Genomic DNA, 24858 nt, shown 5'->3' with positions numbered 1-24858 from the left:
TGATGGACTACACAGGAGGTGGCCATTGGAACTGTGATAAAACAACGAAACCTAATTGTGTTTTAGTTTGTTTGAATTATCTCGATGAGTATTAGTTGCCTGTTGAAAGAAAAGTACAGTCAGCGATAAACACGCTTGTATGACAAATTATTTTTTAACAAAAAACTTATTGAATTCGGAACCTTGTTTTGTTTAATACTACAAGTTAAATATATGAGTAGATGTTGAATTTGTCATTTATAAGGGCTTCTGCGACTCAGGAGGATATTTTAATTGATTAATTAAATGTTTTGTGTCTTTAATAACCAAGAGATGGCGCTTGTTTAAAGATTTATATCGCGCTGTTAATATCCTCTAATAAGTTACTGTAAGTGACGAGTTATGGATGAAAAAAATATCTTCTTAGATAGACATACAGGCCAATTCGAGTATCATTTCTTCAACCTTAAACGTCACTTTTGCCACTGAAAGATCAGTATCGTATCGGAATCAAATCGCAAAACTAAAACTCGAATTGGCCTGATATAGACCGAAAAATTGAAAGGAAGCGCTGGTGGCTTAGCGGTAAGAGCGTGCGGCTTGCAATCCGGAGGTCGCGGGTTCAAACCCCGGCTCGTACTAATGAGTTTTTTGGAACTTATGTACGAAATATCATTTGATATTTACCAGTCGCTTTTCGGTGAAGGAAAACATCGTGAGGAAACCGGACTAATCCCAATAAGGCCCAGTTTACCCTCTGGGTTGGAAGGTCAGATGGTAGTCGCTTTCGTAAAAACTAGTGCCCACGCCAATTCCTGGGATTAGTTGCCAAGCGGACCCCAGGCTCCCACGAGCCGTGGCAAAAATGCCGGGAAAACGCAAGGAAATTTTGTGAATTTTCTTAGTTCTATGCGATAATGTCAATATCAACTAAATATATGCAATAATTTCTTGTTTGGCTTATTTATATGATATAAGATAAAACGGCCATATTTGATGATAAGCTAAAGCTATTTATGCTGTGTAAGATTTGAAGCAGTAATCAGTATCATATTAAGCACTGCCATTGTCATCACAATTATTAAAATTAATAATTTAATTTTGTATTATTTTCTTTACTCCCAGTTTGCTATCCTGTCCGTAGTAAAAAATAAATAAAAAACACAATTATTTTCAGCTTTATAATAGTAGGTACTTATTTATGGTCATTTATTCCGAGTATTTGGCAAATTTAGTACATAATGCTGTCATATTCGAAGGACGAATTTGTGTTACGGATTCGTCCCAAATGCCAGGCAAAGTTAGCTTATTGGTCCAACTCTAGGCGCCTGTTTCTGCCGCTGCCCTAGGTTTAATGCTTGCCACGCGCCACTCCTGTTACGGCCCAATTCGAACCATGCTTATAAAATATCAATTGCTGTGATTATAAGCATTGTTCGAATTGGGCCGTTTGAGCGAGACAGCGCTATGCACGTATATACCGCTGTCCTGCTCTCCCTATTCACGTGCCAGCATCTCCCTGAGACGCCTGCGCAGGATCTTCTGCATCGCGTTCCTTGGAAGCTCCGGAACAAACCTCACGCCGCCGCGCAGGTGCATGTACCAAGTAACCTGGAAACAAGAGTACGATTAGGAGTTATATGGCCTCGACAAAATCTCGGCATGTAGCTTATTCCACAGCTGAAGCGTCTCAGGGAGGAAATTCCGCTTAAACCGCACAGCGCGCGGCCATTTAGGTTCTACGGTGTGAGGATGAAACCCTGCCTGCCTGTGCGGTGACAGAAAGGCCTCGACCACGACATGTACGCTCAGAGCGTGCAAGCTGATGCCGATCGCCATACATTTAATATTTTGTTTTAATCAATTTAATGTGTGCGTTCCGTGGCCCTCGGGTGGATCTACCGCGCTATAAGTGACTCGGAAGTATATAATACGCGACAGGAAAAAATTCGATAGCCGGATGTAGAAAATATTCCAAATTCAAAAATCTACTGGCTATACCTGCTGGGCCACGTAGTCGACAAGCTCGGTCTCCGTGGCGGCGGCGCCGGGTCGCAGCACCACGAAGGCGGTGGGCAGCTCTTCGCCCTCTACCTTGGCAGGTTTCCCAACCACGGCTACCTCCTGCACCGCCGGATGCAGCCGCATCACGGCCTCCACGTCTCCAGGGGACACCTTAACCAGTGCAAGATTTGATAAGAGACGGTTAGATTAATCGTAAACGTAATAGGCTAGATGACAAATTTTTATTAATGTATCAATCGATCAAGCGCGGGGAGCAAATGCACCCGTTCGTGGTCCACATTCCATTTGTTCGGACGAAACGTTTTGCCTCCCCCTTTTTGGTACGGACGGCTAAGGAATGGAATGCGCTCCCGCCATCTGTATTCCCTGATCAATATGACCTCGGTCTCTTTAAAGCAAGAGTGAATAGGCTGTTACTGAACCGGTGAGCTCCATCTTAGGCCCTGTCTTCACTTTCCATCAGGTGTGACTAGGGCCAATCGCCGATCAGTTTATAATAATAAAAAAAAAGGTTTGTTTTTGGGATTAAATGTCTATATGGGATCCACTGCATTAAAACAATACAAAAGTCAGAAATGATAGTCAAAGTACGACAGTCGTACTTCACTCGCGAAACGCTCTTAACAAAACGATAAGTGAACGTGACGTCGGTCACTGAGAGCCCATCTTGAATGTATGGAAAATAAGTAAAATTGCGATTTTGTCAGTGAAATATTGCGTTTGTGCACATAGTTGCTGTACAATCTTTTTTTGGATAATATGTAAGGAATCGAATAGTACCCTTACTTAATTGCTTTTTAAAAGTAAAAAAAAAACTTTAAATTTTGAAACTTAGATCCTGTATTATTTTATAATTTCCATATATTAACAATTTGGCATAGGTATTGTAAGTCAGCTCAGCTAACATATATCTAGTTTTTTTTTTTAACTAACATAGATTAATTGATTGAATAGTAACAATAAATAAAGCCTTACAGTAAAAATTAAACTACAATTAACTAAACTAAAACTAGGTACTATAAAACTAAAAATCTAAATCTAAAATGGGCCCCCGTGGCATGGTGCCGAGAATGCTGGCAGCATTTCCTCGCTGGATCGCTATGCTCAAGATTATATCTAGATTACATTTTACTTCCTTCCGACATCCGATATCGGATCGGACAATGTGAAAACGCTCCGAGGCCTATCTCAGAAAAATGGTTAATAACTCTGTTAAGGTCGCTTAAAACTGAAGATGTCATCCCTCCTAGGGTCCCATCGTCTAAATACCAGATATTTAGTTGAGAAGTTGGCTGGGAAATTATAGGGTGGGTGGATAGCCAGGCTAAACAAAACGGGCCCTAAAGATCTCCCTGCTGGCATCCAACGCTTTTTCGCCGAACTTAATTTAGATGGTGTGCCATAACATTGTGTTAGGTAAGCAAGGAATAAATTATTTCTATTCTAATCAAAGATCTCCGAAATGTCGTTTTCACATCACCTATTCGAAAAAAGGGCTTATTCTTCCCCGCTAGGAGGGATCAAAGTGGCACTTTTCTTCCCTGCTATTAGGAGGGATCAAAATAACACTTTTCTGTTTTTTTTTTAGGTAATTAATATTTTAGAACATAATATTGTCTTCGGTTACCGCGATAGTTACTCATGAAATAAAACTATGAAAACGGATTATATCGTGTATATTTAATTTATAATACATCCCGACGTTTCGAACCCTTTACAGCGTTCGTTGTCAACGGGTGACCACGAACGCTGTAAAGGGTTTATTTCATTTTAGAACATAATTATTTCCTCATAGGTGATGTGAAAAACAGTATGTGTCACATGGTAGCAAAATTATTTCTATCTTGGGCGTTATCACTTGATCCCTCACTACCCTCAAGATTCTATTTTAGAATCCCTTGCTACGCTCAGGATTCAATTACAGACTTCTTCGCTTCGTTCAGGATTCAATGTACGCCCTCGCCGTAAATATGTCATTTTGCTCCCTTGTGACACAATCTACTATTTTAATTTCCTGTACTTCGGTCAAAGTTTGTTTGCATAGTTCCAAATAGTTCCAATTATATCAGATTACCTTATTCCCCATGTAATTAATGATATCTTTCAGCCTGCCCACCAAATATATGCGTTTGTGATCATCAAAGTAGCCCAGATCACCCATCAGGTAGAACCCCTGCTCGTCCAGGTAGGGCGCGGTAGCCCCCAGGTAGCCCTTCATAAGTCGCGGACCGCGGACACACAGCTCTCCACGCTGGTTCGGACCAAGTATTTCTCGTGTTTCTATATCCACGACCTAAAATTGAAATCTATAGTGTATAAAACAGGCTCGAGCGTTAAATACATGGTTAAATACATTTATACCACATACAGACTAAATATAACGTATACGTTTCATAATAAGATATATTATATCCAGGCATCGTAAACTGCGAGCGAAATCTATTGAAGTACTAGGGTTGTAACTTGTTGTCATACGTCATTTCAATGGATTTCGCTCGCAGTTTACGATGCCTGATTATATCGTAACGTAACGTATACCAAATACGAAGAGAGCGAGGTAACCACAATGATAGATACTTATAAAGAACAATAGCATGAGGAAATTCCTAGTGGTAAGCGTCCTTTCTTTATCAGTCGATCAGGCTTGTTTTGAATATGAGACCTTCTTCTTCTTCTTTTAAAATTATGGCTTCAGCCCAGTGGGACTATTTCGCCAGTATCAAGGTATTAAGAGGTTTAAAAACGACAAAAATTGTACGGTTGTACAAGACAGTGTACGGTGATTTGTTAGCTCTTGTAAATCGATAGCTAGACTTTACAAGAAGCACGTGGACTACCGGCCGTTGACTCCAAGATGGTGGTTAAACTCGCTTCAAAATTAATTCTCCATTCACTGCACACTACCACATTAGTTTACTGTATAATAAGCTATCGATATTACACTTTAAACAATATTAATGAGCAAAAAACAAAGTAATTAATCACGATGCTAACTATCAAGATGGCGCTCGAACCGGAAGTCTGTGAGACCCTTGCATTAAAGCAATACTAAAGTCAGAAATGACAGTCTAACAATCGTACTCCAGTCTATCCTCCTAAGTCTCGAGTTCATTTTAAAAGGACAAAATCAAGTCGAATTTTGAACTATGGGAATAAAAGAAGATTCCTAATTCAAAACTGCAAGAATGACTGGGTCTTAGAAGACATACCTTTATCGTAACCCCCGGAACAGCGCGGCCTACGCAATAACCCTCTGCCTTGGTGACGTCGTTTGCAACATCGAAGTCAAATACCTTATTCTGTGTTGTAGCAATTGAGCCAGTTTCCGTTGAGCCGTACACACTTGCTAGTTTAATATCAGGATATCTGGAATAAACACGATTTTAGATTGGTAACTAGGTACAATCAGATTTTAAATAATACCTAAGGCATCAGACTTAGGGCAATTTTTTTATAAATACGTTTTTAATTAGTCTTTATATGTATGTATGTATGTATGTATAAACTCTTTATTGTACAAAGACATAGAACACAATATGTTTTACATGCTGCGCGGTTGTTTTACGCGATAAACGCGATCAGCTGCGATTTCCGCACAAAACAACCGAGCGCTTAAAAAATTACTTAATCACCAGTGCAATCCCGTTATAATTATACATATTATGAAATATAAGTTACATTGATCTCTTGAACAATTATATCTATTTTAGTCTAGGTTTAGGATTCTATAATTTAGTTACGTTTAGTTTATAAGTTTTGATACAATATTTATATTTATTTGTTCCAACTTGTAAGGCGAATCAGTGCAAACTATATTTCCTCAACTAGGTATAGTATAACAAATTGTTCTGATTAGTCATATTTACCTATCTTGTAACAGTTTTGCAGTCCGGCGATTAAGTGGCGAGCCGGTGGTAATCACCAACTTGAGTGATCTCAAATCGTACTCATCTTTACCATTTATCATCATTTCTACAATCGCAGGCACGGTGGGCATCGTATGCACCTGGGATGCAACAGATAAAATAATAGACTTATATTGACCGGGATATAGACCGCGATTACCTTTAAAAAGCCTACCTTTACCTTTGAAAGGTAATCACGGTCTATATCTCGGTCAATATAAGTCTAGTGAAACTAACTGTGAATCATTCAAAACTAAAAAATAAAATACTAGTTTATTGAATGTCAGTGAAGCCTGTTACATGTAAAGTCTGCTCCACAAGTCCACATATCATATCGTGCATAAATCATGTCGCGAAGCCTTTAGACTAAAAGCTAAGTCCCTGAAAATTATATATGATAATAAGAACAACGAAACTTATCTACATAGTTTCCTATACCATCCCTATTATTAGATCTGGCAGCTGTTCATCGGGTGGTCTGGGCCAGAAAAACTTTTCAGTTGGAAAATAGGAATGCTAAGGTCCTATACTTTATCATTAGAATACACAACATTGAGCAAAAACCAAAAGCAAAAACAGCAGATAAATTTTGCCTTAGAACTGCGTCATTCTAATAACAGTTACACCTATGAAGCCATTGAAGTACATTCGAGTTCGTTTGGAGATTGTGAACTATTAGTTAGGTAGTTTTATGGTGCATACCTGTACCTACAGACTTGAAATCATCTAAGGTACCTGAAACCCACCTGAAAATCTTTAACATACTTCAAATCCACATCGCTTTCCGAGTATATAAGTGTTTGTCCAGAGCATAATAATGTACACATCATTTGGAAGTCGTAAAACGAGGTGCGGTCCGGCTCCGCGAAGAAACCAACTTGCAAGGGTTGGGAGTGCAAAGAATTGTAGTCATAATACCTGAAAGTATAATTTTAAAATACGGTACAGTCGCCATAGGATTATCGGAGTGGCCCGCGACCGGCCGGTACAAGGTTAAGCGCACTGGGAACAAACAAAAAACATTTGCTAAAGGTTTTTGTCAGGAATTTTATTTTCTTTTATCGCTGACGGTACTTTTCTTTCAACAGGCAACAAATACTCATCGAGACAATTCATACAAACCCAAACACAATTAAGTTGTTAAGTTTCTATGGCCACCTCCTGTGTCCATCATCAGAACAGCTGGATGGTACCATAATATTGCATTATCATCCGATTTGCATATGTATGTAAAGTTACAGCTCAATCGAATATATTAGCTTGCAAGATTTGGCCCGAAAATACTCGTACAGTCAAGTGTGAAAATATGGTGCACATACTCAAAAATATGTCCCATAGCTCTTATGTCAGCGAATTAAAAACTATGGGACATATTTTTAGATACGTAAGTTTTTACACTTGACTACATATATTATTTATTTATTTTATTTTTAATACAGGAAACGTGGCCCATATTACATATACCTTATAGACTATAAATCTCATAAACGGCGTGGCTCCGTTGAATCGTCTAATCTTGTGTCGGATTCGGCAGTTGTGTTGGTATTAAGGTGCTAACAAATTAATTGCAAGTTAGGTAAATAAAAGCTTGTGAAAGCATCGTTGAACCGGTTGAATTGAACGTCATATTGTAAAACTTTACCAAAAGCTTACCACTTCATAACTACATTCGCTCTCGCAATAAGATTAAGGTGTGTCAGTAGCACTCCCTTGGACAGCCCAGTGGTTCCAGACGAGAACGTGACCAGCGCCACGTCGGCCTGGTCTTCCACAGCCGCCGGCTCAAACTTATCCACATCCACGTCTTGGCTCGACATCAGCGCCTCCACCGACTCCATACCCTCGATGTTGTCGAAACAAATGAGAGTTTTGATGAAATCCGAACTCTTCAGTATGTCGCTATAGATCTCCAAGAAACGTTGAGTGCAGATTACAAAGGTTGGTTTTGTTAGATTTAACTTATGCTTGAGGATAGCTGAAAGTTAATACCTTAACTCATAACCAGTGACACAAAGGATAACAATGGCAGTGAGGTGTATCCGCCCGCGCCGCTCCCACCAGTCGGTATAAGCAAGCCACATTTTTTTGTCGTCCGTCACCCCATTTAACTTAATATATTGCACTAATCTGCTTTTAAAAATTTCCCATTCCTGGGAGTTGTGGTCAAACAAGGTTAAATTCCGAGATTTAACATGATTTAAAATAATTGAAATAATAATTACACATTAAATAATTTCACGGTTTAGACTCACTTGTTTTAGTCACTACACGTTATACGCAAAACACAGTCGTCGTGAACGCTGCTCGCACTATTAGCTATTAGTGATTGAGAAAGGAGACCCAGGCTCTCCGAAACATGTCGCGCGAGTGACTAAAACAAGTGAGTCTAAACCGTGAAATTATTTAATGTTAGTATGTTTCACTACAGTTTAAATTCGGTAAAACGTCCGTTCGTCGCCAGTGGGAAAAGTACTTGGGGTGCGAAATGACCAACAACCGGTATTAGACCGCGAGCCAGACGCAAATTTCGTCAGTCATCGCCTCCCGGGCGAAAACTCGTATAGCAGTTAACGGATATGTATGATGAACCCTCGTGAACGTCAGCTGCCGGTCCGTTGGTGGATTGAGGAATTGGTCTATATGTAGCGAAGCTTATTACTAACTGGTGGGGGCAGCGCGGGCGCAACCTCACAGATACGTGTAAATATTTAAAGACCATTGTGACCATAAAAAGACAAGTGAAGAACTGTTTGCTCTTTAAATTTCAAATTAGATAGTTGCTTATTTCAAATCAGTGGCTCTGTGGTAAGAGAACATTAGGCAAAATTTTCTGATCCTATATTCAATTCATGTTATCACCTACCTACGCCACATTTTGTTCCGATAAGAGTGAGTGTTGCGCCCGTCAGTAAAACGGCGAGCCCAGCGGGGAGGAAGGTGGCAGGGGGCTCGCCTAACACCGCCACCGTATCTCCCCTCCCCACGCCTCGCTGCGTCAGCGCCGCTGCTAACCTCACTACATACTGCGATACCTCCTTGAACGTCAGCGTATACCCCGTTGTGGAACTACGCTAGAATCAGAGGGTACGGTTATCATCCTAGCTTTGTACAGAAAAAAACACTGTAGTTACGCGCAAGGCTTTTCTAACTACCCGCTTATTCTCACACATTCTTCCAAAAAAATTATGCGTCCCAAATTTGCGCCTTTTGGATCGTCTAGTCTAGTATTGGTATCTATTCGCGTTACGAGCCAGGAACCCACCACTCACATCTTGAGAGTCGCAGAACTCAGCGTTAGGCCACCCAAAGAGAGGCTAATGTGGCAAGAATAATTAACAAAAATTGCAAAGTTGCCATGAACATTTCTCGGATTTTTATTCTGCACGTTTATTGATAAACCTTCTTTTAGTTACTTTCATAGACATAGTACATACAAGTAGTTATGGACGCGCCACCGAGCAACCGGGAGTAAGAGAAAGAATATTCATATAACATTTGGGCAGCATAGGATTGTTTCTCTTCCACTCTTATAAATTTCGGTATTTCGCCATCGCCTCCTACCTATGATGCCAACCGGTCGGTGACAAGGATAAAGCAAGGCACTACTTTTTCTTTCCTCTTATAGGAATCGCAATAAGACTATCTTTCTCTATCAGAGTGTCAGGCCTATAGTCAGACCCTTGTTAGTTTCAATTTCTATGACACTTGAAATAGACGCCAATATGCGCCAATGAGTGACGTAAATGTTATGGCTCCTCTACACGATGGCCCAGTGTAGGCCAGTCCAAGGGACGCATTTAAGCGTTAGAGGGAGCAAGTGATAATGCTATCTCATTCCACCGCATGGCTGCGTCCCTTGGACTGGCCTACGCTGGGCCATCGTGTAGAGGAGCCATTAAATGAAACAGTTCATCAAGGCCTATTTCTTATGAAAGTTTCCAGTCGGCACTATTGAGAATGTACCTACTGCAAGTTGCACATCCCATAATAATATTATAAATGTGAAAGTGTGTCTGTCTGTCTGTTACCTCTTCCGCTTAAACCACTGAACCGATTTAGTTGATTTGGTATAGAAATAGTTTGAGTCCCGGGGAAGGACATAGGGCAGTTCTTCTCCCAGAAGTCATCATTTAAGGGGGTGAAAAGGGGGGGTGAAAGTTTGTATGGGGAATCGATGAAAAGCAGATTGGATAAAAAATAAGCTACCCAAATTACTAACTACACGCAGACGATGTCGCAGGCAAAAGCTAGTTGCTAATACCTGGGCCACCGTGTAGATAATAAAATTATTGGGCAACTAAAATCTCAAGGTTTGGATCAAAATTATAAATACCTATTTCACCACAACGCACAGTTTAACTAAAGTACCCAGGGCTCGGAACCGGTATTTTTTTAAAACCCCGAAATAGCCCAATATTTTGAATTTTTTTATGCTCATTACGTAGGACTGAATCATGTATTTAGGAAACAATTTTGCATTATTAAAACGTCCCATTAAAAATGAAATTATAAACAAAAAAACGAAAAAGAACGTAATAATACCGGTATTTTTGTAGGGAGCAAATACCGGTTTCCGACCCCTGAAAGTACCAGCATAAACTTACCAAACACGTGCGCTCGGGATCTGTCCCTCTCATCCGGTCCAAAATCCATTTTCCAAAGTTCAAATGTGCGGGCTCCAACACTTCTCCGTCACCGTGCACGAGCATGGCTAACTTTAACACCTTAAACCTGAATAGGCTTTATTTTTTATCGCGTGACTTTATAAATAAGCCTTTGTTTTTCTTATCACTTATAATTTTAGACTAAGAGCATTTTCACATTGTCCGAACCGATATGTCGGATGACCCGTCGAAGAAAAGCCGCTGCAGCGTAATTTTATTTTTGTATTGACGCTTTATTTTATAATAAATAAATAAATATTATAGGGACATTCTTACACAAATTGACTAAGTCCCACGGTAAGCTCAATAAGGCTTGTGACAGCCATGACTCAGGAACAAATATCTGTGCTCATCGCACAAATAAATGCCCTTACCGGGATTCGAACCCAGGACCATCGGCTTCATAGGCAGGGCTACTACCCACTAGGCCAGACCGGTCGTCGAAGTCGAAGTTTGAACAATAATGTATGTATGCATGTATAAACTCTTTATTGTACCAAACACAGAACACAAATATGGCACAGAAATAGGCAGTACAAAGGCGAACTTATCCCTTTAAGGGATTTCTTCCAGAATAATAATTAATAATTAGTCTTTGTCGTCACATTCTTGTCATAGTGGTCGTGATCGTCATATCGGGCCAGTGGCAATCTTCACAATCCATCGCCATTCTTCCCGTACCTACTTCTAGTCTGTGCGGAAAGAGTATGGGTGGATGTAGTATGTATATAGTATAGGCAAACGTAGCGTAGGACGCCCTCAAACTAGATATAGCGACGACCTTAGCAATGCGGCTGTCAAGAGCTGGATCAGAGTTGCCGCAAATCGTGCTCAATGGCGTGCAGTAGGAGAGGCCTATGTCCAGCAGTGGACGAGAGTAGGCTGATGATGATGTATGTAGTGGTCCATTGAGTGCATTTTTGACTAGGTCTGTCCAACGCATTTGTGAACTACCAAAAATGTTCAATAATTATTAATAGGAATAATACTATCCATAGACCGGTATACTGTCTCTACAATAGTCCCAATGCCTGCTGCGACCGGTTCATGGGTGTCTATTGTTGAGCCTGTGAACGGGTTCCAGCAGGCGTTCTACATGACATTAAAGCTCTCCAAGTGGCATTTACGTGTTGGATCTATATCCCCACGCAAGCCTATCAAAACACCGGGATTTATAGGCCCGTGATATTCGAGGAGATTGATAGGATAAATAAATATAAAAAGGCATTTTAAAATTGTGGTCGTATCCGACACCCGATATCAGATCGAACAATGTGACAGCGCTCTAAAGTATACAATAATATACCAAGTAAACAAATCTTTACAACATCAGAGATATCATTTATTTGCATGCTGTTAAGTGCCGAAACCCGCAGTGTTATATAATCAGGATGTTTTGTTTGGATTCCGTTATCTTCGTCTGGGTATTTATTACAGCTAAGTTTCGTTTAGGTACCTCTCGTGCTTCTACTGGATGTCCCATAATAACTATTTTCTACTATATGCTCGTTGATGATGTCTTTTGTAAAATGTTTTTGTCCTCTGCGGCGACACGTGAGTGTTTCGTGATCGTCATTATAGTTGAGTCGGGAGCCCATAGTGAAAAGTATGACTGCGATTATAGTTTAGTATACTAAGTCCTAATTCAATCATCAAAGTCAATGAGTAGAAAAACAACTTACCAATTGTTTATCTTCTAGGTCGTAATCGTAACGCGTGCGCGGCAGACAACGGCGGCGGCTGCGAGGAGCTGTGTCTCGCAACTCCTGAGGGCCGCCGGCCGCTCGTGTACCTTAGGGCCTATCATTTTCGCCGTGTTGCCTTTCTGTCGCACTTAAAAATTCGTACGTAAGTGTGACAGGGAGGCACCACGTCGAACGTGGTTCGTGGTAGGCCCTCTGTTTCGGAGGTCGCGAACACGACCCCACAGACCCTACTCGCTGCGTCAATGTTTTAATTGTAATTACCTTACCTCCTAGATTTAAGATGATTTGATCTACCTAGCTTAACTATTCTCTGACATAATAGTCTATCGTATCTTGTAACTTACTTCCTAGATAATATGTAGTTTAGGTGACTCGATCCCCAGACAATTCCTGCTACAGGTATACCTACTGAGCAAGACTTCAATAAGGTACATTCGTAAAAAATATACTTTTTATTTTAATCTCATAAAGTAATACTATAGCTATAGATTGTCTATAGCTATAGTAATGACTAACTTTAATAAAATGTTGGCATTTAGTACGACCAAACGATTTCTTCCGATTCCGGCTTTAAATCATTGTTCCTGTGTTCGTCAACTTGCTCCTTCTTCGCGTTGACCAACCAAATGAACTCCTCCCTACTAAGAGTGGCTCTGCGCCGGCGTCGGCCATCTTGGTACTCTTGCACGTCATCACAGAGGGCCACGTCGGGTGTGAGGGGGGCGGTGGGGGGTGGCAGTAGTATGTAACGGTGCGTGTAGGTGTCGCTGGCGGCGCCTAGGACTGAGCTGTCGGTTGTCACTTTGTATCTGGGGATGATCAATTAATGAGGGGCGTTTTCCACAAATCTGGAAAAGGGCGTGGATTACACCTATCCCCAAAGGTAACATAAGCCAACATATAGAAAAATATAGACCTATTTCCAAATTGTGCCAGTTTGGCAAAATATTGGAAAAAATTGTTACTGACCAGCTCTCCCATGCTGTGCGCCGTCATATCAACCCAAACCAGCATGGGTTCTACAAAGGTCGTGGCGTTGAAAGCAATCTCTTGTCCTTTACCGAGGTCATACGTCATGCCATGGATAATAAATATCAAGTTGATGCTGTATATACAGATTTTGCAAAAGCATTCGATAAAATTTCTCATAATACGCTTTTATTAAAAATATGGAACCTGGGTATACACGGTGATCTCTTTCGATGGATTAAGTCTTACGTAGAAAATAGGACACAAGCTGTGGTATTGGGAGGCTTTACATCAGCTTTCAAACAAGCCACGTCGGGCGTCCCACAGGGATCTCACCTGGGTCCTCTGTTATTTATTTTATACATTAATGATATAACGGAGTGTTTATCTAACTCGGAAGCCCTTCTCTATGCCGATGACACCAAAATATTCCGAGTCATTAAGACCCCCGCAGACTGTTCTATGTTGCAAGAGGATTTACTTAAATTTGAGGATTACTGCACTAGAAGTAGTTTGTTTTTAAACAATAGCAAATGCTCCGTTATTACATTTGGCCGTAAAAAAAATCCTATATTATACAATTATAAATTATGTGGCAGTACTCTAACGCGTCAGGATAGTATACGTGATTTGGGTGTATTAATTGACACAAAACTAACCTTCATCCCTCATATCGACAACATTTTAAATAAGGCTTATAAACAATTAGGGTTTATACTTCGCATTGCTAAACCTTTTCGTAGACCGTTAACTTACAGGATACTTTATAATAGCTACGTCAGAAGCCGCTTGGAATTCGCTTCGGTGGTATGGAATCCCTGCTATGATGTACATAAAAAGAGAATAGAAAGGGTGCAAAAAATATTTATTAAAGCTCTCGAATTCCGAATAAGGGGTAACTACGAAAATTACGCCTCCTCAATTTCAAGACACAACCTTCAACCTCTGTCATTAAGGCGTTCATGTAATGATCTGATATTTTTATTTAAAATAATAAATAATCTTGTAGATGCCCCTGAACTTCTACATAATATAGGTTTTCGAGTGCCTCGTAGAACAGAACGTGGTTGTCGGAGCAAAATGCTGTTCAGTGTTGGGACATGTCGCACTAAATATGCACAGCAATCATATATTAAACGCGCATGCAGGTTGTATAATGAAAAGTGTATGAACGCGGATATATTTGGCAGTTCGTTAGGGTTATTTAAGAAGAAAGTTTATTCTCTATTAAATTAGTATTAAAGCTAGGTTAAGTTATCTCATTATTTGTTAATTTCACTGTTGTCTCAGATAGCATTTCATAGTATTAAGTTTTATTAATAATTTACATACAGGAAACTATAGGTCTACATTGTAATAAATTCTAGCTGTCAGCTTATTCACCTACATGTTTTATAAGACTGTTTGTTTCTAAATAAATTAAAAAAAAAAAAAAAAAAAAAAAAAAAAATGATAAGTCTGTCATTTTAACTCCATTTTATTTAGATTACGTATGTATATAAAAAGACGGAAAGGTATTGTATGAGATCAGGGCCAACAAAGACAGCTCAGGACACTACGATTAGAGCATAGCTACCCTCACAAAAGTCCACTTATTATAAGGAAGCAATAATAATAATAAGCGAATAAGCCTCTCTAAAATGTTGTCTCTTTCAAACAAACAGTAATGTCAAAATGACGGTTCCGATTTTGGAAAATTTTCAAAATGACGGAGCCATGGGGATCCGCGAGGTCTACAGCTCACAGATCCACTCGTAGAATCTGGGACAACAGATACACAAAAACAAAGCTTAGGGTATTAGGTATTAGTTACACGTAACTGACCTGAGCGGCACTGCGTCCCCTCCCTCCCTGTACACAAAGAAGTCGTGTGTGTAGTTAAGGGACTCCCCCCGCGCCGCGCCGTAGTCACCCGGCTTGCCGATCAACACGTTCTGCCAATGCTCAACCTGCCGGCCTTCTTCTGTTTTGTAACCTATCGCAGAGAAAAGCCTTTTAAATGGTAGCCAACAAGCATGCTACCCGCCTGAAGGAAAACTGTTATGTAGCCTACGACTGGATATTACATGCTTAATGACTCGCCAGGCAGTGCCAGGCAGTTCCAAGCAGGGATCGGATACCGGTAGTTTTTGTATGGGAACGAAACCGGTATTTTTTCGTTCATTGTAATTATTAGAAATGAAATTGGGCAATCTAATAATACGAATTCGTTACCCAAAAACAACTGCGTCCTACATTTGGAGTATAAAATAATTCATGATTGGTAAAAACACAATTAAATTTCGTAGCGGGTGCTACGAAATTCGTAGAGGGCTTATAACCTTTCAGTGAAGCACGACCCGGCAAACAAAATACAATGATCCCATAACTACGCTTTATGGGCAATACGACGTATATAATGTCATTGGCCCCATGTGGCCCCGTACTTTTAAAAGCTACCGTGAATGCTCTTAGTAGTAAATAACTTGGTAACATTAAGAGGTCACGTAGACCCCAAGTTATTTGATATCATTAAATAAATACCATGCTACTAATAAACACTAATAATAACACATACCTTTGTTTACAACTTTCATATCGATACAATTGATAACAATTAAATAATTTCGAAATATGTGCCGTAAACAAAGTCACTTGGTCGATGTGCTCATTTCGAGGGTCCGATAATTAATGATCTACTTAAATCATTTAGAAACTATATATAGTCTCAGGTGGTATGGCTATTAGTGTATAATTTGCCATAGATAATCTTTACCCAAGTCACTATGGGTTCCTAGACTTACGGTCTACTTGGGAACCACTGTGCAGCCTGGTGACAGACAGACGAACAGCGGAGTCTTAGTAATAGGGTCCCGTTTTTACCCTTTGGGTACGGAAGCATAATAAAGGCCTCGCAGATGCGATTTCGTCCAGGTGTACATTATTTGTGGTGGTGGGTTTGTGGTTTGTGGTGTTTTTATAAAAAGGGACCTTATTGTCGATGGCGCTTACGCCATTATAAACGATGCTCCGATATAAATACAATGCCGCGCGACGCTGTGCGGCGTAAGCGCCATCGACAATAAGGTCCCTTTTCATAGAAAATGCCCCATTTCACTCTACGCCACTGTATAATCAGAGGTATAATCCAATTACTCATCAGATGATTTGAAGGTCCTGTGGGGAAAGGTATAGTACTTAAAAGTTATTGTCGAGTTGATAAACTCACCGACAAACTTGAAGGGCTCCAAGTTAGGAAGACCAGGGATGGAGTTATCCGCAGTGCTAGCAGGGAGCGCGGGGGACTTCGTGCAGCGGCGTACCGGGGCTCCGCTTGTCGCGTCTATCTCAATCTGTTCCGTTTGGGATGAAGGTAACAAATATAACGTAGGTACGTAATTAATGTGCACACATAAATATAGACGAGCAACCCTAGAATGGTTCAAGGCATGGTATAATAATATACTCCGCTCCGCTTGGTACTCTCTTCCGAGACTCGCGAACCACGTGACTGACACAAGCCTACGTCATCGTGAACCTGTGAACAGCATGATACCAGGCGGAGTATATCATTATACCATGGGTTCAAGGTACGATATAAAGTAATAGTAAATTGTGTTCCAAACGGCGTGGGCGTACATTGAATCCTGAACGAAGCGAAGGATTCTAAAATAGAATCCTGAGCGTAGTGAGGGTACTGTTAACGCGTAAGGTGGAAATAACTTTGCTACAATGTGAGACATACTGCTTTTCACATCGTCACTATGAGGTTTATTTTAAAGTAATTGTAATCGAATGAGCATATTATTTTCATATTTCATTGTGTTAATATTTTACACTGGCAATAAACTATTAGAAAAGACAGAAAAGTGCACTATGATCCCAACAGGGACGAAAAGTGCTACTTTGATCCCTCCTTGCAGGGAAGGTTAAGCCCTTTTCCGAATAGGTGATGTAAAAAAAAAATGTTTGACCTTCAGGAACTGAATTTGGCCCTGCCCGACCGGACCCCGGTAGATGGTGGACGAGTTCTCCACTGTAGTGCGCGCTGTACTCGACTCTGCATGGTATCTGCAAATATAAGACAACATAACTGACCCGCATGCTGATACTTTGGTAAAGCTAGGGCCCTTACCACAGGGAATTTCGTAAAGATAGGAACAGGCGGGTCATATATGAAAAAATTGACGATGTAAAAATTGTTAATGAAATAAATAATGATGATAATGATGATGATCCTCGTGGTAAGCGTCCTTTCTTTAACCCGCATGTTGAATACCAAACCAAACCCTATAATTATGACTTTATCGACAAACGCGGTTTGTCCAAGGTAAATGTATTAGGATGACAGACAGACACGCAGACTTATATTGTCAGTGATTACACAACACCGCTACACAGTCTTAACACCCACCGATTATCTTCAGTCGACCGTGAACAAGATGCATGTAATCTAACTGCGTCAAAATATCGGGAGCTCGAAAACAATACGCTCCGGGAAACCAAATAGCCGCTGGACTGATGATATAAATAAAACAGTCGGTACGAACTGGAGATATATAGCTGAAAATAAGGATTAGACGAAAGTCCTTGGCACGATGAGGAGTTCGTGTCCGCAACAATTAGCTAATATTTTGTTATATATTATAATAAATTACTTAATATGTGAAAATTTTACTTTACTAATAACAATCTGTAAAACAAATTGACATACTTAAAAATGTATACTTTAATTATATAGAATAGAATAGAAGATGCTTTATTCAAAAACGCTTAATTTAAACTTAACTAATAACACTGACATAAATTGCTGGTTATAAAGCGTTCCTGAAATGGTCTCCACTCAGCTTCATGTCAAGGAACCTATGAGGTCCCCGACGCTGGTCCTCCGTGGAAACCCTTGAGAACGCAACAAATACAACAAATATAATACAACAGCTATACAAATAAAATATATAAAAAAATACTACAGCTATGCAATTAAATATAATTTTAGTTAAATTATTAAAACTTTAAATGCTTTACAATAACAAAACTGGCTAATTTAATGTAATTAACTTGGACTCGAAATAAAAAGGCTTTTGGGTTCCGTACCCAAAGGGTAAAAACGGGTCCGTCCGTCTGTCCGTCTGTCAGTCTGTCTGTCTGTCACCACAGGCTGTATCTCATGAACCGTGATAGCTAGACAGTTGAAATTTTCACAGATGATGTATTTCTGTTGCCGCTATAACAACAAATACTAAAAACAGAATAAAATAAATATTTAAGTGGGGCTCCCATACAACAAACGTGATTTTTTTGCCTTTTTTTTCACCCTTCGTGCGCGAGTCCGACTCGCACTTGGCCGGTTTTTTATTTTTATTTTTTATATCTCGGTCGATATAAGTCTAGCGAAACAAACCGTGAATCATTCAAAACTGAGATAGACCGTGAGTGATGGTTATTTAAGTCTACACATATTTTACTACATTTACAGCTCTTTACTGACGTCCAGTTTTTACCACATTTACAGCTCTTTACTGACGTCCAGTTTTTACCACATTTACAGCTCTTTACTGACGTCCAGTTTTTTGCGTGTACGGTTTTCTGCAGGATCTCGTTTTATGTAGTATGCGTGTAGTATCCCGCAAACAGAATGCTCGTGTGTCGTGTGAACATTACTATATTAGCACTTATACTACTAAAACGGGATCCTGCAGAAAACCGTACCCGCAAAAAACTGGACGTCCGTGGGAAAGTGCTCTTATAGTTCTCATTTTCACTTACTCAACTTCAAAGCTCCTGGTGAAATCAGGCAACAGCAGCTCGACACGTAGGTGCATCGATCGGTTGAGCACGGGTCGTGGTGGCGTCCCATTTTCACTACTGCCAGAATCCAGGGGTGCTTTAGTACCAGTAGACTCAGTACTGGTAGGATCCAGGGGTGCTTTAGTACCAGTAGACTCAGTACTGGTAGGATCCAGGGGTGCTTTAGTACCAGTAGACTCAGTACTGGTAGGATCCAGGGGTGCTTTAGTACCGGTAGGCCCAGTACTGGTCGGATGCTGGGGTGCTTCGCGCTTATGCGGTAGATCGGAACGCTCGAATGGGATGACAGCTGGTAATTCTGGTGACGTTCGTTTTTGGTTACGGTAGCATGCGAGTAAATCGGCAGAAGACGCTGTGAATAGGGTATTACATTTAAAATAAATTATTTCACACCATGCATGAAATAAAGCACCAGATAATTAGTAGAAAAACATAGATAGCAGTTATTTTTAAACACAATTTCTATTATACCAAAGATAGATAACTCCGTAATAGATGGATACAGTCTAAGGAAAAAACGTGCCTCGAAAATCACGAAAATTTGATTCTCGATCAGATGGCGCCACTAGTTTTGGCCTACACTCGTATAGAGGGCGTTGACTGTTTCGTTTGTTATTTATAATTTTAACGCATACCAGTGAAAGAACATGGGTAAAAATCATATAAAAATAATTAATGCAAATAAAAAAATCATTTATCCATATTTAAATACATTTTATCGTATTTTTATAAATATTTATTTTTAGTTTTAAAGTGTGTCGACAGATGGCAGTGAATTGACTGGGGTTACAAAATTTACTATGACAGTACCGCTCTAGTATAAGTTACTCTATGTATTATACAATCGGATTGAAGTACAAAAAGTATGTGAGTTGACCGTGACGTCATTGTGTAATGTTTCGTATAAATTCCATATTAGAAAATCGTTTTGAGTTCTAAAAAAGAAACTGATTTAACTAGTAGGAGAATACCCATTGTAGTTTTTAGGGTTCCGTACCCAAAGGGTAAAAACGGGACCCTATTACTAAGACTTCGCTGTCTGTCCGTCTGTCACCATGCTGTATCTCATGAACCGTGATAGCTAGACAGTTGAAATTTTCACAGATGATGTATTTCAGTTGCCGCTATAACAAAAAATACTAAAAGCAGACTAAATTAAACATTTAAGTGGAGCTCCCATACAACAAACGTGATTTTTTTGCCGTTTTTTTGCTTAATGGTGCGGAACCCTTCGTGCGCGAGTCCGACTCACTCTTGGCCGGTTTTTGTCATCTGTCATCTCTTGTCTTCTGTCATAAATTTGGTTCGGTGATTCTATCATTATGATAAGTTAGCAGTTATCATATTTTACTAGCATAACAAATAATTAGATTAACAATAAAAAGTAACCTAAAACTAAAACTACCTACAAAACTAAAACGAATAGGTACCTAAAAAAAAAACTAAAAATTTATAATATATTTTATTTATACTGATTCCTTTAAATTGAAAGGTTTATGTATATAGGGAAAATATTGAGTTGAGAATAAACTTACAAAATAGCTGATCGCGTCCCTCGGAAAAAGGAATTGGGTCAGATGCTGAAACAACAAAGTAAAATTTAAAAACGGTAATCCGATACATTTAGTATTTTATAAAATCATACAATAGAGAACTTTTCAGTCGAATACCGTGTTTAGGCTACGGTTTGCTGAGTGGCCTAAGTAAGGTACGGTTAAGGAATTCAATATCAGTACCATTTCGTACCTCGTCACAGTGACAATAGTATGAGGTTCAAGATTGAAAAGCTTGTTTAAATCACTATTGTGCAAAATTAGATCATACAGAGACCATTCTAGTCTCGTTTTATCTTAAATTATTAATAATAATTATTATTATTATCTTTATTATATATTAGAATTATTATTATTATTATTGTAGCAAATTTAGTCTACTTTAAAAACGTTCTGAGAAGGTACTAAATATCAAAAACTAGTCCTTCGGGGTTAAAAACACCCAAATCGCGGATATTTCGATTTTTGACATTGCGGGCTGCGCTTGAGGTCACAAACTTGGATTTTTCATTGAGCCGACATCATAAACAAGTCTGCAAAAAATCAGAACTACAGGATTTCACGCAAATTAACCCCGTTACAAATCAGAACTACAGGATATTTATCAGTACGGTTTTTACTTACTATTATTAAAAATAATAGTGAGTAAAAACCGTACTGATAAATATTTTGAAATATGTCTCACGATAGTTTAAGTGCGATCAGAACTACAGGATTTCACGCAAATGAACCCCGTTACAAATCAGAAGTACTTACAGGATTTCACGCAAATGAACCCCGTTACAAATCAGAACTACAGGAGTTCACGCAAATAAACCCCGTTACAAAAGGCGACCAAATTACTAGATTAAATACTTTTTCTATGTAACCTATATATTTAAACAAATTTAAATACTGAAAAATAAGCTTGTTGATATTATTTGTTCTGTCGTTTGGTTTTGTCCTCTTGATCGCGACGACACATGATTGGTCAAATTCTTAGTTCACTAAAGTGTTTCGTAATGAAGTCATTATAGTTCAGTAGGGAGGCCATAGTGAAAAGTATGCGATTATAGTTTGGTATACGAAGTCTCAATTTAACTAGTGTAACTTAAAAAAGTGTGTGGCTCGATTTTCATAAAATATTCCTTCTCACACATTTAGCACGTAGATTTCTGTGCTAATACTTACATCATCTGTCTAATGAAAATGATCTTAAAATAATTTTCGAATACTTTACCCCCGACGACATCTAGCGATGTGTGCGGCGGTCCTGTAAACAAAACGAAATACTCAAAACTTATGTTGTGGATACTAGACAACAATATACACGGTGTTTCATGACCCACTGAAAACCTAAAAACAGTTTGTTCAGAATCGATAGGAGAATCGATTGCGCTATATTTTAATGGGGGTAATTTTTTTAATTTTTTTATTATTTTTACATGCTCAGTCTACAAGTTTGTAATGCAACAATATTAATAACTAGCATTTGACACGTTATTTGTCAATGAGCAACACCCTTAACTGGCCATCGGTAAACCTTATCTAGTTGCAGTAAGCCTAAGGTATGCAAATGGTCAGTTAACAGTGTTTACGATGGTAACTAGCAATTGTTTGATGTCACTAAAACGACGAAGTATCTTGTGTAGAATTACCAGTCGAATAGAATTGTTAAGAAAACTAAACAACGAATATTTTTTTAAATATTTATCGGAATAAAGAATGAATACTCAAGATAAGTTTAAAATAAAAAAAATCTGTTGGGGTGTTTCAGGTTTTCAGTGGCTCAAGTAACACCGTGTATATACATATGAGTATGTAGGCCAATGATTGCCGCGGCATTATGCTGAGTGACAAGTGTCCCATTTAAGCGTCAATGTTTTTTTATGTCTGCCACCTGCCTGTTTTGTATGTCTTCTTTTCTATATGTAATATGTTGTGGTGTTAAATAAATGTATTTACTTTCTTTCTTGTTTATATGATAATTAATTCTCATATATTATACCTCGCTGAGTGTTTCCGCAAGTATGCGAAAAAGTGATGATTTCAACGCCTACATAGGTATCTAGTACGTTGGCCGGTCGAAGTGTTTAGCAGATGGCGCCAGCATAGCTTGCCCTGTCAATCCCTACCATTGTGTCAAATTTTTGTTTTTTAATGCCCTGGATGCCAGCCCTTTAAGCCAAATCTCATAGAAAAAGGGGCAAGCTATGATGGCGCCATCTCTGCAAACATTTGACAGTTGCCAACCCCATTCAATTCAATTTTAATTTTTTTTATTAAAGTAGGTTGGCTTAGCAACAAACACTATCGAACAGTCGTACCAATATACATATCGGAGCATAATGTAGGTTTTAGGCTATTCAGGATTGGCTAAGATGCAAAGTACATTCCGAAGGCGTAGATATTTTAACGTGAGACGCGTGAATCGCGTTCTATCATAGAGTGCCGCCAGCCAGGCCTTCAACCTGGTCCACATAAACTATGAACTAATTTATTACCAAACCCAGGTAGCATTTATACGTGGTTATGACGTCAGCGACGTCTTTATGACGTCGTTATTATGTCATTATGACGTCGCTGACGTCACTGCTACCTGGGAAGCAGTGCAATTTCCGAGGACATATTGAGACGAAAAACAGCCTGACGCCTCTAATAATACGTTCACAGCCTCTTGAAGAGACATCTTTTAATTATTGATCACGTCGTCACTTACAAATGTTAGTGTTAAGTATGTCACATAAGCGACCATTATTTGAATTTACAAATTATATCACCTGCGCGTCGACATACATATAATCTTAAGCTAATTATAGGTATTATATTTTCTCTTTAAATATAATCACTTTTAACACAAATGAGATCATCAACGGTCATATTTCATAAAGTTAGGCGGAAACTCACAGACAGTGGAGCAAGTATGTAAATGCGGTTGAGCAAGCGCAACCTTCAGATTAAGCCACGGACACTCTAATAATATCAATATAATATCAATTATATATTTTTTTTAATTAATAGTTTAAATTTTTATTTGTAAGCTTTAGTTTTAGGTAATTTAATTCAAAGATTCATTTATTTCGTCATCATGGGTTACATAAGGTGTCATTTCGGTAATATATTAGGTCCATGAGCCATGGTGTGCCTTTCGGCGTACGATATAAAAATATAACTATACTAAAATACCTAAGAGTGCACGCTAAAATATTCTTAAAATAACAACAAACACTTAAAACATAAGGCCAACCTCACATGCAAAAATTTTTTAAACCAGATACAAAACAGATGTCAGAGGTGTGTTTTTAAAAAGAAGCATGTCAAAATTGTCAAACAGTTAACAAAAGAAAAAAAAATATAGTAAAAATTTATACATCATTCAACACATTCATTAATAAATTCATTGATCGAGTAATAGGCTTTTTCTATTAAATACATTTAATTTGTAATTTTTAAATATGTATTTTGATTTTTAAGAATATTATCAATAAATAACTATATAAAAGCCATGTTGTGTAAAATATATAAAAACAAATTAAACAATGAAGATTATGAAAACTGTAAATGCACATTCCACAGCTTAAATTAACACAACAAGCAATTAATACTGAACAACAAATTCAAGTTACGTTTTCATCTGATAGTATGTCATTTATGCCATACATTGTAAATCAATAAATTTACGAAACGAATAATGCATTACCAATAATTGATGAAGACCAACAATTAGAAGAATCAGTACCAGTTAATAATTATTTCTCAAATTCAAAATTAGTATTGTTGTTTGTGGAATCAAGAGCATTTACAATAGGAGAGGGAGAAAGATTACTTACTAGAACTATACCTAAGTACATACTAAAATATCATTATGATCAAAATACGAATAAAGGCTGAGAAATAAGACACCTAGTCTGTAGATTAAAAACTACTTCATAATAGATTTTTATTTAAAAAATTGCGTGCGTTGATTTGAAATCAATAACTTATTTTTCTTTAAATACTAGAGGAGTGGGATGATAGGCGGTTACTCCACCAACAAGAGCTGGGCTCTTAAATATGTTTATGATGATGATGAGTCTAAGGTCATTACGAACGCTTTATTTAAACAATAGTACACGATTGTTAACTTCATCGACAAAGCAGCGAGTTAAGCAGTCAAAAGCAGATGGGCTCTATTTTCTACGAAAATAAAGAAAAATACGCTAGTGTACGGAATTTCTCGCAGACGGATTTGGCCGCATTGAACTTAGTTATCTTTAAATGCTTATATAATATGTATGCTTACCAATAGCGC

The 24858-nt window shown here is 38.6% G+C and overlaps 2 protein-coding genes across 2 annotated transcripts; both read right to left on the bottom strand.

Moving 5' to 3' along the window:
• Window positions 1-1476: 1476 nt before the first annotated feature.
• LOC134751275 (luciferin 4-monooxygenase-like) lies at window positions 1477-10618 on the bottom strand. The gene is made up of 9 exons (XM_063686658.1): window positions 10514-10618; window positions 8773-8980; window positions 7563-7884; window positions 6656-6827; window positions 5871-6010; window positions 5214-5370; window positions 4079-4297; window positions 1981-2154; window positions 1477-1590 (listed from the first exon to the last, which is right to left on the bottom strand). The coding sequence occupies exons 1-9, from the start codon at window positions 10616-10618 to the stop codon at window positions 1477-1479; spliced, it is 1611 nt and encodes a 536-aa protein (XP_063542728.1).
• Window positions 10619-12814: 2196 nt separating this feature from the next.
• On the bottom strand, window positions 12815-23087 carry LOC134751274 (uncharacterized). The gene is made up of 7 exons (XM_063686657.1): window positions 23072-23087; window positions 21808-21840; window positions 18994-19387; window positions 17202-17298; window positions 16457-16580; window positions 15073-15223; window positions 12815-13088 (listed from the first exon to the last, which is right to left on the bottom strand). Exons 1-7 carry the CDS (start codon window positions 23085-23087, stop codon window positions 12815-12817), a joined length of 1089 nt encoding a protein of 362 aa, XP_063542727.1.
• Between the last annotated feature and the right edge of the window lie 1771 nt (window positions 23088-24858).

Source organism: Cydia strobilella, chromosome 21 (genome assembly GCF_947568885.1).
Source record: "Cydia strobilella chromosome 21, ilCydStro3.1, whole genome shotgun sequence".
NCBI classification, from domain to species: Eukaryota; Metazoa; Arthropoda; class Insecta; order Lepidoptera; family Tortricidae; genus Cydia; species Cydia strobilella.
Note: the sequence above shows the minus strand (reverse complement) of the source record. Positions and strands in the feature narration are given on the sequence as shown.